Source organism: Anser brachyrhynchus (genome assembly GCF_964034855.1).
Source record: "Anser brachyrhynchus genome assembly, chromosome: 17".
In the NCBI taxonomy this organism is placed as follows: domain Eukaryota; kingdom Metazoa; phylum Chordata; class Aves; order Anseriformes; family Anatidae; genus Anser; species Anser brachyrhynchus.
Window position 1 is genome coordinate 2,865,334 of NC_137710.1, and position 14,821 is coordinate 2,880,154.

Here is a 14,821-nt window from a genome sequence, read left to right on the forward strand (position 1 = left end):
TTATTTTAGATGTGGGATAAATAGACCTTGATCCTTGAAATCTCAGTTTTTTCTCCCTAACTTGCTTTGAATTAGCTAAGGCGTATGGATCCCTACAAGCTTAAAATGGATTTTTTTTTTTAAAAGATCAGGTTTTTTTGCACATCTTTGCTAACTATAGAAAAAAAATCACAAATTGTGCAGCCATTTCTCCACGAGAAGACATTTGTCAGTGAAAGACAAAACCACACGTGACCTTACCCAGTCAGCGACTGAAACATGGACACGCAGGAGGTCACCACATTTACCCTCAGCTCCACGGCTGGAATCTTTCCTTGCTTTTACAATCTGAGTCTCTCATGCTGCAGAATTCAAGTTACTTGCCATGTGCAGAGCTCCCTCACCCCTGGAGTACCAGGTCCACTGCTCAGATCCAGCAGGATGCAGCATTGCTCTCAAAATAAAATAATTTACATTTCATAAATAGAGAGTTCAAAGACAAAGAAAAAAATCAACAAATGGTATGCAGAAGTCAAAAGTTAATGTAGCAAGATACAGCCCAGCTAGCGTGAAAGTTGTTCAAAATATGCAAACGGCAATTTATTGTTCATGCCCACAGGACAGACACTGTAAAGGTAATTTTGCTAGCCTCGCAGCAACAAAATAACTAATGAAACCATTTAAAGTATATAGTGCATATGTATTTCTTCATGAGCACACTTAGTGGGAGAAGGACGTAGTTTTCAGCTCACCCTGCCAAAGCCCTTCGCCCAGTCTGGGCCTTGTGCTAGCTCCAGGGAAGCCAGCATAGCTGAGAAACGGGCTGCATAAAGCAGCTCACAATACTGCAGCTGGGCTTCAGAGGTGCAGATGTTAAAGCACCCAAAACAAGCTTATTCAACTAAGTTCAAGAAGCAGAAGGAGTTCAGTGGGATGGGAGTCAGTATTTCTCCTCAGCTGTCCTTCCAAACAAGTGTTTACATTCTCTTAACGCTTGGTACAAGTACAGTATTTGAAGGAAGCATTTCATACTTCTGCTTAGCCTCTCTTCACCTTTCCAGAATGGCACTGGGAGCAAAGAAGTACCGAAAATGGGAACTGAAGTGCAACTGCACTTACTGCCACTGATCAAGACCATTTTCAAAAAAAACGCTGTCTCAGAAGAACAACTCAAAGGGCAGCGTGTTGGTTATTAAAAAGGGGATAAAGCAGCTGCAAATTACGGTTTATTTTTAGGTGTTTTCCAGGCTTGGGCAGATTACCTGATCTCCCTGGAAGAGGGCTAGCAGACTTTCCTGCCATTTCACAACCGTTTTTGCTTGCTTGTTTAAGAGGACTTCTCTTTTTTAAATAGCTTTTTAAAAGTGTATATAGCAGCAGTATGGTACAGAGATGGGCTTTTTTTCACAGTACACATAGGTTAGTATTGCCACTGAAAATATGCTTTAAACAAATGCTTTTGAAAACAGCATTCAGTCTGTATTACTGAGCAACCTGGAGTGTTCATAAAGCTTTAAAAATCCAATACCCAGAGTTTAAATAATAAAACTGGAAAGTGTTAAATATCATTCCAGGACTGGAATTACAGTAAATCCCACATTCTCCCAGTGCTGGCTTTTTGCCAGGCAGGTGCATGCTGCTATATATACACACACAGAAAAACCAAATGCAAACACGTTTTGTATTAAATATACATAAATAGCAGGACTGCAGACTGGAGAGCCATGCTTGCTTAATACTGAGTCTGTGCTGGAAGAGTCCACATCCTTCACCAAGCATGGGGACAGACGAGTCCTTCCAAGTCCGTTCACAGCGTAGCAGAGGTTCAGGAGGCGCCGTCCAACGCCGAGCGCCTGCTGCAGGCGCTGGGACACCAAGTTCCCGTGTTGGCATCCAGCACACCCTGGTAGGTTCACAGCTTCTTCATTTTGTCTTTGTTCTTCTGCAACTTCGTGTGCACCACTTTGAGAGTAGTGAGGAAGTTCCCGAGGAAGAGCAGCAGAAACGTGAAAGCCAACACACAAACCTGAGGAAGGGGGGAAGAGAAAACAAACAAAAAAGGTTAAAAGAAAAAAAAAAAAGGAGTGTTAAGGGTCAGATGAATTGGGGCAGGGATACTGTTTCCACATTTAAGCAGGCTCTGATGGGGTCTGGTTAGCAAGTCCAAGGATCTATTATCACACCAGGAAAGAAGATTGGAGACAAACACAAACCCGCGCATCTAGTTCTGAGTTAAATGGGAAGTATGCTTTATCACGATTAAGTAGCATTTACTGCTTTTTAATATTACAACATGGTTCATTTTTTAAATTATTTTCATTCAACATCTGGACTCTTACAGACAGGAGAATCAAATTATTAAATCCGATCTATTGGATTAGCATTATGTGACAAAGTGAGTATGCAAGCTACAGCAGGATGTGACCAAAATAAAGATTATCTGCACCACTACGGATGTGACATGGTCAAACGCACCATCATCTGTGATCAGCCTGGCTCTACAGAAGTAACTGGATAGTTGGAAAATGGATAGACGTGTTTGATGGGTGACAGCAACTAAGAAAAGAAGTGGAAGGTTCCCTAACACTGGGGCTGTAAAGTAGATAATATATTTTTGAACTGATTCATTGTCTTCTTACTTTTGCTACCTTGTTTTTAAGCATGTAACCCATGGTTTAACCATAAAAAAGAGCCACCAACTCCGTAGCCACTGCTGTTAAATGCCCGTGTACATGAAAAACATGGTGAGATATTTACCCAAATGAATGTTCTTTCCCCTACACTTTCTGCTTTTCATTTTGTGTGGTCACCCATGGGTGCAAGTTTCCATACAGTTTTTCACAATTATTTAGAATTCTCTTGTATAGGCTCTGTGCCACATCATCCTGAGATACTTCGATGGGGTCAGATAGCCAAGCATTTTTAAGGATGTGGTTAAAGCACCCCCTCTTCCCCTGCTGTGTGTTTTTTCTGAGCAGAACCAACACCCACCTGCCATTCTTTGCACTCCTTATGCCTTGACAATCCAAAAAGTGTGATTGCATTATATAGCTGCCAGAACTAAAAAAGAAAAAGAAGCAATTTAATTACCAGCAAAAATTTAGAATTGTTTGGCACAGGTATGTGTGATCTGAAGCACCTTGTTACCGTACTACAACCGCAGCACCACCAGCACACCCTCCCCAGGCCCCGCATGGCAGAGGAAGGAACAGAACAGCCCAACTTACATGCCCAAAGAACAAGAATGGAAGGAGAAACGTCAGCCCCCGCCACATCCAGGACTGAAATCCTTCTGCAAAATGTTAACAGAAGAGAGGGAGTTAGCACAGACAAGCCAGGACGCATCCCAAGCTGCAGCTCGTCACAACCAGACCGCCCCATACGGATTATTCCTCTACTGCTCAGCGATAATCAGCTAGGTTAAAATAAAAACTTGAAGGTGTGGTAATGGGAGGAAGATGAAGATGGCGATGAACAACACAACCATCCTAATGCTCTCAAGAGTTGATGGAGATCAGAGAACTCCATTTCCACCCCACAGGACCCAAGGAGGATGATAAAAGACTTGCCACCATTCCTGCCTTTGTACCAGAGGCAGCAGGGCAGGGGGATAACAAATCTGAAATCTCTGAAGGCCACAAAGCCATCTCGGTATCACTGCCTCCCAAACCTGCCCCTTCTGTCTGACATAACGCAATTTTGCGAACAAAGCATCGCAGACAACCTCACCTACAGTAAGGTCCAAGTGGTTTCTCTCCCCCAAAGCACGGAGTCTATAAAGGCAGCCCCTTTGATAATAATATTGTAGGAACTGAACACAACCTAGGGAATAAATGAAAGCATCATTGCACTGGCTATTCAGAAGTATTAGAAACATTATTAAAATAGTTTGATATATTTAATCCAATAGTATTTAATTATTGTTTATGCTTGTACATTATATATTTGCTGTATGATACTGTTTATAGTTGCACAGTGTAATACTCCAGTATTTAGGAAGCAGATCTGTTTTCTTCTAAGCGTACCAGGTAGAAAACGATTTTATCCCATGAAATACCAAGGTAGGATATACTCACTCTGAAATATTGAAAATGCTAAAAATTGACTGCGAAACATTTGATACATGAGTCCATCTGGCCTGAAAGCAAAATACAAAAGGAAGTCTATTTATTTGACGAAAAGCATACAATGCAGCGCCCATCCCCTTGTCAGCCAAGAATCCCATTAGAAGATGAAATAAGCAGCTGGTGCCCAGCCCGCTCCACCCCAGCCGGAGTCCAGAAAGGGTGCTACAGCCGCACATCGCCGCTCTGGCAGGCAGCAAATGGTGTGATTGATTAGGCTGCCCCCTCTTATTGATTTGCCTATTGCAGTTTCCTCCAGGCAGCAATCAAAGCCATTCAGCAGCGTCCACGTTATGAATTAAAGCAGTGGAGCAGGGGTGCTTGTGCTCCTTATCTCAACAATAGTTCAGGACACAGACCTTTTGCCGCAGTGACTGTATGATCTCCTTAGAGATTCAGGACAAAAACACGTTGTTTCAAAACAATTCTTACTTACTAACTAATCAGTTCACGCCAAACAAAGCTGAAGTGGGTCATACAGGAACCACACACAGGGTGCGCTGCTGTGTTCTTTCACCACCACCACCACGCTGGAATGTAACTTGCTTTTTTTGCTTTATAGTTGGTTTGTAATCTGGGTGATAAGGCACCAAACAATTCATTTTGCGTCACTCTCCCTCTCTAAAGAGAAATGCTGCTTGTTTTACTCAGTTTATACAGAAATAGAAATTTGGAGACTTTTTTTTTAAACCAGCTGTGTAAAAACAAACTTGCAGAGTGTTGTATTTATCACTGAAAACATCCGTACCATCAGACAAGTTTGATGCTTTGCTATGTGCCTGGGCAGACACAGCTATGTGGTCACACTGGATTAATATGCTCGGATGACGCACACATCTTAAAGCACCGTGAGCAGGAGAAGGCAAACTCACCACGTTAACATTACTCCAGACAGGAACGTGGAGACATAGTGATGAGACACCCACCAGCCTTTGATCCTGAACAGAAAAAAATACGGCAGTTAGACAGAAAACATGAATTTTAGCTATTTAGGTCTGGCTTTAAAGACAAAAAATAATCCTGACTGGAGCATGGATAAATAGATGGCCCAAATCAAACGAACAAAAACTAAGGTGGTGGCAACAAAGGACTTGCCAAGAAACCAAGAAGGGACAGCAGGAGTTTGTTACCCGATGACAAGCAGGGGCAGTCGAGGCAGCCCACACTGCCCACATCAACCAGAGGTTTCTCTGCTGCACACAGGCAAGCCACTTCCCATCCTTGCAAACTTTTCCTTTGCACCTCACAGAGCTCGCCGTGTTCAGCTCTCACACGCCCTGCACAGCCTCAAGCTCCGTGGTCAGCGGGGAGATGCCTCACTCATTGTTAGTGGCTAGCTGTAACCCCAGCAAACTGGACAGAAATAATTTTCTTTTGCAAATGCCACGGGCTGGATGGAGCACGCTGGCTGCTGCCACCCCGTCTCCGTCACAGCTGCTCCCTAGGACTGGTACTAGGCACATGCACTGCGAGTGAGACACGTCAGAAGCCTCATTAATTAATGCAACAGGGAAGCTGCAAGTGTTGCAGCAGCAGCCACTCGCCCAGCAGCAAGCCTGCATGCAGACTCACGCCTGGGAAGAGAAGTGGCGATTGCTGGGGTTTACCCACGCCCTGTGCCAGCCCATCTGGATGATGAAAAGCAGGGACACAACCTTCAGGTTATTGCTTAAATCTATGACAAGACTCCAGGTCAAGCTACGCAAGTGCAAATTTAAGCAACTTCTTCAAGCTCCCCCAGAGTAAAAGAGGCACAGCAGAAGCAGGATGAGTTATCGCCCTCCACAGCCAGGACAAGGACTCCCTCCCCAGGCTGCTCAGAGCTTCCCAGGGTGCTGGGAAGTCAGAGGACGCCCTGAAATTCCTACTGCTCCAAGGGCTTTGGGAGGAGGGAAGGGATGACAGCACCAGAAAGACAACTGCAGCCGGAGCAGGAAGAGCCGGCTTGAGGTTTGCTTCGTTTTGATTTTTCCTGTAACTTCTCTGGGCTCACCCACGCCCTGAGAAGGGTTCGCACACCAAGCGGTCCTCGCACCATCACCAGTGCCAGCCTTCTCTGGCAGGCAGCCCTGCAGGGGAGCAGCCCAGCTCCTCAACAGCTGCATGCGGGGCTATGGAACTGATCAGGTAAAAGTCCTAGACAAAAAGATGAACTTCTCCTTCCTGCATTCTCTTGCTCAGGGTGCGCTTGGTAACCCCATAGCTGCACAAGCGGCAAGCTCAGTGCCAAAATGCAAGAGGAACAGGACACTGGAAAATCTGATAATCGAAATAAAATCCAGATAGAAGAGGGGTAGTTTAGGATACTCCTGCTAAAGGTGTCACAAGAAATTAGGGGTTGGAGCAAGGATCACCTTTCAGTTTACTTCTCCCAACGCTCTACTTGTGTTCCCAGCTCTTTATACAATTATTTCCTCTTGGCCACCAATTTTCCTTTGACACAACTGTAATTTAGTCAAATGCTTCAGGACACGCCGCAGTGACCCGCAGAGCAATCACGCTGGCCGCATGGCATGAACCAGACAGTGACTCAGCTCCTGCTCCCTTTTTCTCACGAGCATATGCCAGCATACCAGCACACATACAGGTACCACTACAGACACGAGAAGGTACAAAGTCAGCATCTGGGTTGGTCGCGTCACTGAAAACACATATAATTACATCCCAGATCACATCTACAACTAACCCGTAGCTATCAAAAACATCCAACACCCCAGACCAAGAAATTACAGACTTGCAGAAACTGTGCCTTCTCCTCCCTACACAAGCCCCAGATGGCCACATCTGCCCTTAGAAGAAGCTGGGGAGAGGAACAGGGACAACAGACCCTGCAGAGAGGAATCAACATCTCAGATTTGCTGGGCTTCGGCACCAAATTGAATCTGCTTTTGTTGCTTGTTTTAATTTTATGGACGTTTCATGCTTTAAATAGTTTTTGGAGTTGGCACAGTACCTTGATCCATTGCTAATAAGAATACTTTCCCGTATCGTCAGCGTGCAGTAATACCACACTAACAGAAAGTTAAACACTTCATCTGTCACCCTGTTAAAAAGAAAAAAGCACAGTAAAAAGAAATCCTGTTAATTACAGAGACACATTTGAAAATCCCTATTTTCCCTCCCTTCCCTTGGGAGGATGAAAGCCTGCCCAAGTGAGGTCACGGACACAAAGCCCCTATCCTGGGAATCTCTAATCCACGTGCAGAGCCGCAGGTATTGGCACTGCTGCCAAGCTGAGGGTCCTTTACCCCGGGAAGTGCCCAATGATATAACGCTGCAGAGCTTTAGCCGATAAGCAGGTATGCAGAGATGACATTAATTCCTTCTGAAGGAGAGAAAACACCATGGAAGCACCAGATGATCCAATTTAGAGAAGCATTTCCAGGCTAATTCAATGAGGAGATTCGATGAGATCTCTATAAATCCAATCAACTAAAAGAACAGGAGAGTATTACACTCTGGGGGTAAAAGTGTCTTTATTTTGCCACTGCAGCCCCCTGAAGCCACAGGGATTTGGGGCAGCCTCCATACATCAGCACCAGTCCCTGGTACGATCCACAGAGACGTCGATGGAAGGGTCCAGCTAAAAGACCTGGCTGGTTTTTAAGCAAAACTGAATAGTGGAGGCTTGCTGGTGATGCATTATTGTGACCTAAAGATTACATTTCTGGTCTAACCATTTGAGGGAAATGCTCTCTTGTGTGGTGTTTGCAACCCCAGAGCTACAGCACGGTGCTGGTACCTACCTGGGACAACCCGCAAACAAAACAAACCACACTTTCCCAAGCACAGTGCAACACCAGAAAAACAACAGATCAGGACTATCATGTTGTGATTTCTATTGGTTATAACAAACTCCTAAAATGTTAATCAAGAAAAAGCAAGTAGCTAAAATACAGGTCCTGCCTGCACTGAAAAACAGGTACAGAAGCTCCCCTGCTGGGGAACCACAACTATTCAAAGCCCAAATACAGCCTGCACCCATCTCCTGGTCTCTGGCAATTAGTTCAAATGAATCAGCTTCTAAACCAGCACATTTGTATTCAAAACACTTAGTTGAAAGTAAAAAATACAAGCTTACCTGTAGTGAAGAATAAACCTGCAGGCCACAGCCCCGAGTAACAAGATGATTGTGAGATAAAGTTTGAACTTCTCATACTCATCTTTGTAGGCGAACCTGGAAGGAAAAAAGCACAGAGCAGGGAATGTCACGCATCACGTGGGTGTAAACGGAGGTTTTACTGAATGTGGCTTCGCTTCTTTTCAAACCAGATACAAATCCACATCCCAAACCAAAAGACAAGAGATTTTACTTGAAACATTTAGAAAATCAGCTAGCAGTGATGAAAAGCAGCATTTCACCTGCATGACCGTGATGCTGCAAAACAACTCAACAGCTTCAGTCGCTAAGAGCTGGTTTCCGGGTTGCCAGGTTAAGCAGCAGCAGCTCTCGTTATTTCTCAGATTTATATAAAAGAAAAATCTCCATTTTCTGGAGCCCTGTTTGCCTGGAACTCACTATGATTTTTTGTTGCAAAACCCAGCTGAAACTCCCTTACAACTAAGGCAACAGCCCTGGCTGGGCTTAAAAGTGAACAAGGGACAAAACTGGAGCTAAAGGAAGCTTTAGCTTGGCCTGTCTCGGTCTGATTTACCCGATCCTGACAGATGACCTTGGATCAGGTCTAAGAGAAAACCATTCCTGTCTCCGGACTGCAGCATACACCCCCTGCTAGCCCCCAGCGCGCCTGTATGGAACCGCTCACTTACTTTGCTTGGTTACTCAGGAGGGTTACATTCACGTTTCCCAGCACGAGATTTAAGTACAAACTGGAAGACAAAAACCAAGAGCAGACCCACGTAAGGCTGTTTGCTCTGAACACCACAGCTGACACAGATCAGGGCTTAAGAGATCATTTTAGCTGCCCGAGATGCATTTTGCTGTAGGTTTTTAATTAAAGCAAACTGGAAATACAGACCACCAAAGAAGATTTAAATGCAGAAAGTTCAGTCAGCATTTCCAAGAAGGTAGAGAAAAGGTTTCTTTTCCTGGTCCCTCTTCCATGCTATGGTCTGAGGGTGAGATAATTATTATATGCTATCAGAAAATAAAAATAACGTGGAGAAACTGGAAGAAAAGTTTCTGGCAGAGCGCTCCACCCGCAATGCTCAGCACCTTTTACCAGCTTCTTGATTTCACATCAGTTCCCCACCCCAGAGCATTTCCACCCAAAACGCTCATCTCACCACGCAGACACAGAAGCAGCAGACTTGGGAAGGGGAAAGGAAACAAATCAAGGGTAGAAATCAAGTCACTTGGCTCGGTTTACTCCGCATCAGCATCTCCTGACCGCCAGGGTTGCACAGCCCTTGACAACTGCACAAAATACATCCCAGCAACCCCACTTAAAGCAAAGCACAAATTTTAAGTCAGTTGAAAGCACTATTTGGGAGGAAGGAAAATTAAATAAATGAAAGAGGGGGGAAATTTCATACTGACTGTCTTTAAAAAACTAGCACAGGAAAATGTCACTGGAACAGTGAATTCCATGAGCTCTCACGGATGCAGATTTAACTACTATTTTAACAAGAAAACCTGTGCCTACGCACAGCACATTTACATACACTTCCAGCTCATGAATTCTGTGTACAACTGACAGCAGCTCAGCAAGAGATTTATGACTAATCCAGTTGTACATGTATTTCTTCAGCATGCACATTATCCTGTGGGAACAACACCGCTGTGAACACTCAAAGATCAGCTTTCCTGGAGTGCGTGCCTCTCCTGGCAAAGCACTTACCCGTTCTTCTTTGGCAAGTAGGCTTCCATGTCAAAGAAGGCATTTTGCCTCTCTTTGATCTGGGTGCTGATCTGCTGTATGAGAGCAAATTCTTCAGGAGTAGCTCTGGGCTTGCACCTGCAAAAACACAGAAACAAGATCCTCCCCTTTGTATTTTTTACCTCCTTTTTATTTAAGGGAAAAGGACTTTGTCATAAAGTTCATGCTGTTAAAAAGCTAACTGTAAATTTATGCCACTGTGCACTTCTCTCCTGTTTTTCCACAGCAACATCTGGCTTAGCCCTGATTTTATTTCGCTGCCTGTTTTGTGTCATTGTGAGTTATTTCACCTGCCTGGTGTACAAGCCAGCTTCTTTCACCTCAGCTCAGTGTCAGCACTCTGTACCCCTTCCACTGGGAGCTCTTCAGGCACATTGTGCCATTTTTGTAGGAGCACCTTCCACTTCGGAAAGTTTGCGTGCGGTTTCAGGCACTGCCCTTACAGCACCCAAACTGAGCTGGGCTCCCTTTGGAGATGAAAAGCCTCTACGCCCAGACCCCATAAACTCCTCATGAAGGACAAAAGCTCACTGTACAGCCTCTAAAAACAAGACAAAAAAGACCTCACGCATCCTTCTGAGCCGCCACTGAAAGGATGTCAAACTGATTTAAACTGAAAGGTTGATGGAGCCCCCACACAGTCAATGGCAGCTTGGACAGAGGACAGCAGGTGGGGGAAGGGACCTCCAATTTGCTTTTCTTGCTGCTCTCGCTCTGCTGAAATCAGGCATTTTAGGAGGGGCGGGGGTGCAGCTGGGCAGTGCTGGGCAAGGGGAGGGCTCTGCATGACCCTCCCTTTCACCGCTGCTGTTCTACCTGCAGAGAAGGGATTTACAAGCTATGTTTGTGGCAACCAGCCCTCCAAAACCCCCAAACTGCCTGCAGACACCACCATCACGCACAACACACAAAAAAGACTGCGGAGAGCAGAGGCATCAGCCTGTGCCCACCCCAGCACCCCCCTGGAGACCCCAAAGTTATCCCCCATAACCCCACAAGGCTTAGGATCCAGGGGATGTTTAGAAGTCTTGGCCAGGCCCAGCCCAGCAAAAGTTTTCATTGAGGCCGCAGCTCTTGAGGCATAAAACGCTTCAGGATGTAACAAAACGCACAGCTGATGATTTACTTGCACATTGCAGCTTTACCCATGTAAAAGAGAGAGCGAGGGGCTAGCACAGGGAGGTTAGCAAGCTGTGGTGTTTGAGGTCTGTACCAAGGAACTGAGCTGGTGGCTCCTGGCGAGCAGCCTCACAGAGGGACACAGTCCCTGCTGTAAATCCGCCCGGGGATAAGTTACACCTGCAGGTTCAAGGACTGACGCTGCCCTGCCAGCACAGCGGATGGAGGAAGGCTTTGCTCACCCGGCAAAACGCACAGACCAAAAGCAGCACGGTCCCACAGAGTACTGCACCTACTGCAGGCGTGCAAACCCATTCAGCCTCCCTCAACGATTTAACTGGGTCTTCTTTATTTATAGGACTCGATCTCTCATGTGGTCACAAACATTTTACCTGGCTGCAATAAATGGAAGTGACTCAAGATTTATATGGCGCAGAATTGCCACTGCGACGCAGACTACATATTAAACCGCTAAAAACTCAAACATTTCTGCCCTTTGGGAAGCAGAAACATTCCAGTCCTGCCTCCTCCCCCCTTCAGACCTCCCCTTACCGTTGCAGGCTGTGCTTCAGATCCCTTAACGTCTTCTTCTGCCGGTGTATGGAGCTGCTGCAGGCCGTCTGCAAGCTGGTGACTTCCTCCAGTTTCTGCCTGTAAACTTTGTGCGTTTCCTGCAGGAGAAGAAGCGAGGTTTGGTAGGAAGAGCCCTTCTGGGTTACGGACGGCGTTGGGTCCTCACATGTGAGGGAAGCAAGCCCTGTTTTTTTGGGAGTCAACAGGCACCCAGGGAGGGGTTTCCCCTGTCAACCCATTACAGCAGCCTCCAATCCCTCAGGCAGACAACCAAGGGGTGATACCAAACCAGCACGGCTTAAAGGGACACTAACAAAAGTTCTTGCAAAAGAGAGAGCATCTTCTCAGCATTCATCTCATTTCCTCTTGCTACCAAGCTTTCCCCACCTGGGACTTTCTTGTTCCCAGCCCACCCTGTAACAAAGCAGATGTTTGATCCCATCCATCCCCAGCAAACGGGGGGAGAAATCGCAGTTCAGGAACTCTGATTTCGCAGCCAGATTCAATCTGGAAGAAAAGAGGAAAGGAGATGAGGACCCAGAGGGGGAAGAAAAATAAATAAATTACAAAAGTGACCGCAAAACACGACCTGGGCATTTAGAGAAGCCTCCTGGCCACTGCGGCCACCCCAAGCCCCACGACTTGCTGCTCCAGCACAGCCCACTGCTTCGTCCAGCACATCCGAAACCATGCCACAGCTCGCCCAGCACAGAAAAGGATGCAAATGGTCCAGGACCCTGCGTTCAACCCGCTCCAACACAGCAGGGAGGTGCACAAGGACTTCTTTAGCAAATAAAGCCCACACGGAAGATTCCACACCACGAACAAACCCGTACAAGTTCGGCGCCTGGCTGGGCATGCGGTGGTTTGCATCAGGGCCCTCTGCGAGCCAGACCCCTTATCATCACGTGGAAGTTCAACATTAGCCCTGGTTTAAGGAGAAAAATATTCTTTTTAAGAGCTATAACTCAGAAGACAGTTTGCAGAGTCAGTGTCGAGGAGGGAACGGAGGGGTTAAATAGCCATTTGCTTTATCTACCAGCACATCTCAGGTAACACCACGGAAAATTGCTGCCAGTTCTCCTTAGGCATAAACACAGTGCTAAAGCCACACAAAACATATCTTCTCTCTCCTCCTCGTTAGGACCTGGCTGTTCACTATTTACAGGAGCGATATAAAACGAGCTCCACTATCCCATTTGAAAACCTTACTAACCAACCTAACCACGTCGAGGCACCGCAGCGCCCATCACCGCAGGATTGGTTTGGTTCTGCTGAGAGCTCTGGGGCTCACTGGATCGCCCAGCAACTCCTTCTGCTTCTCTGGATGTCACGCAACGGTGTCCTTGGAAAGGCTGCTAAAAGGGGGTAAGAAGCTCTTCGCCGAAAAAGCTCAAGTATTTATTGGAAATGCAAACAAGCAAGTTGAGAACTGGTGAACTCTACCACTAGCCCAAAACATCAGGATAATGATTTAAAAGTGATGCTAGTATCTAGAACAACATAACAGTTGCTAATGAAGTTATTTATTCATCAAGTGACTGCACACAAAGGGGACCCGCTGGCAGCGCAGGGAGCTGTCTTTCTGCTAACGCAGACAATCCACAGGTCAAATACCTTCCTGGAGGGTCAGGCGTGGCCACAGCTCTTTCCACTTAGGAAGCATCGTGCCTTGAAAAACAAAGGTCCCGTGTACCAGGGATAGAGAGGTATTTTTGCCCCAAATCTAGAAGCTCCCCAGGACGGGACATCAGAACCATCCCTGCACTCCTACGTACAAGTTTTGCAGAGTCTGGGCCGTGACTGCCCGGTTTGCCCGCAGACTGAGGGCAGGCACATCCGACACCACCGCCGCTGCCTCGCGCTTTCTGCGGGGACGCTGAGGTCTGTTTTCCATTGCGCTCGCAACGGTCAACTGCTTGCGGTCAACAGCCTCGTTTGCCTGCAGGATTTAAGCCACATTCGCAGGGAGCCCTCGCAGGTCTAAGTTCCCTAATCAAAATCTGTTTTATGTGTTCATATGTAGGGTTCAATTAATAAGTCATTGCAGGGCAACTGGCTTTTTCCCACAGCACGCAGGGGCCGCAGCCAGGGTTACGAAGCCGTAGCCGGCCCTGCCCCAGAACCACAACGCCCCACAGCCCCGAGCTCTTCCTCAGGCTGCTGCTCCAGAGGCGAGGCGCTGTCCCGGCGACCCAAACCTCTCCAGAAACACACGCGCAGCCCCGGCACCTCACGCCGAGCCAGGCGGTGCGTCGGAGACGGGAGCTAACGGCAGAGCCCGAGGTCCTCCTCTGTGGGAGAAGGGAGCCGCAGCCCCTGACCCACACAACTCAGCGCGGTCACCCAGAGCACCCTGAGCGTGACGGGATGCTGAGGCGTCTCACTGAAGAGCCGGGTTTCGTGCTCCACACGTCGCGGTTTGATTCGAGCGCAGAGCCGTCCTCCGAAGCCTGCAGTCGGACCCAAGCCCGCACCGCGAGCCCTGAGGCGCTCGGACCCCGCCAGCCCTGCTCGGTCTGTGGGACCCCGGCACCTCGCACCGCCACCTCCCCGTCCCGCTGCTGACAGGAGGGCACAAACCGCCGGCGTTTCGCTGAGCTTCGCTCCGCCAGGAGCCCGGCGGCCCTCAGGAGGAGGATGCCGCAGGCTTTCCCACAGCCGAGCCCCATCTCCGCGCCCTCTCGGCCGCCGCCCCCACGCCCCCTGACTGACTTTTAACCGAGAAACCCGCTCGACCCTGGAGCCCGGCGGCGCGTTTGGCGGCCCCGCAGAGACCGGCGGCCACGCCGCAGCCGCTGGGGTTTGGGGATTGCTTTGAGGATGCCTGTGTGAGACGTGAGGGGACGTGAGGGGCCGACATGCTTGGGGGGGGGGACACGGGTGGCGCTGCCACCTCAGCGCCGGGCTCACGGCGCCCCCCGCCCCCGCCCCTCAGGGGCCATCCCCGCCGCCCAGCCCCTCGGCGCGCGCCTCACCTGGAGCTGCCGGAACTCCTCCTCCAGCTCCCGCCACTCGCCGCAGCAGCGCTCCAGCTGCACCCTCATGGCGCGGTGCAATGCGGCGCAGGGGACCGGCTGCAAGGCGGCGCGAGCTCTGCCGCCGGGGGGGGGGGGGGGGAGGGGGGGGCGGCGGCGCGAGCCCGCAGCCGGAGCCGCGAGGGCCACGCGCGCCCCTGACGTCATC

The 14,821-nt window shown here is 48.3% G+C and overlaps 1 protein-coding gene across 2 annotated transcripts; it reads right to left on the reverse strand.

Annotated features, from left to right (window-relative positions):
* Positions 1-554: 554 nt before the first annotated feature.
* Positions 555-14,816, reverse strand: TMEM120B (transmembrane protein 120B). Of its 2 annotated transcripts, none has more exons than XM_080559476.1 (12): positions 14,614-14,816; positions 11,615-11,733; positions 9,905-10,021; positions 8,874-8,933; positions 8,185-8,280; positions 7,057-7,146; positions 4,976-5,041; positions 4,056-4,117; positions 3,709-3,801; positions 3,207-3,271; positions 2,971-3,039; positions 555-2,005 (listed from the first exon to the last, which is right to left on the reverse strand). In XM_080559476.1, exons 1-12 carry the CDS (start codon positions 14,680-14,682, stop codon positions 1,892-1,894), a joined length of 1,020 nt encoding a protein of 339 aa, XP_080415602.1. In that variant the 5' UTR covers positions 14,683-14,816; the 3' UTR covers positions 555-1,891. The 2 variants fall into 2 exon arrangements, with proteins under 2 accessions (XP_080415602.1, XP_080415603.1); XM_080559477.1 differs by having other exon boundaries at positions 2,967-3,039.
* Between the last annotated feature and the right edge of the window lie 5 nt (positions 14,817-14,821).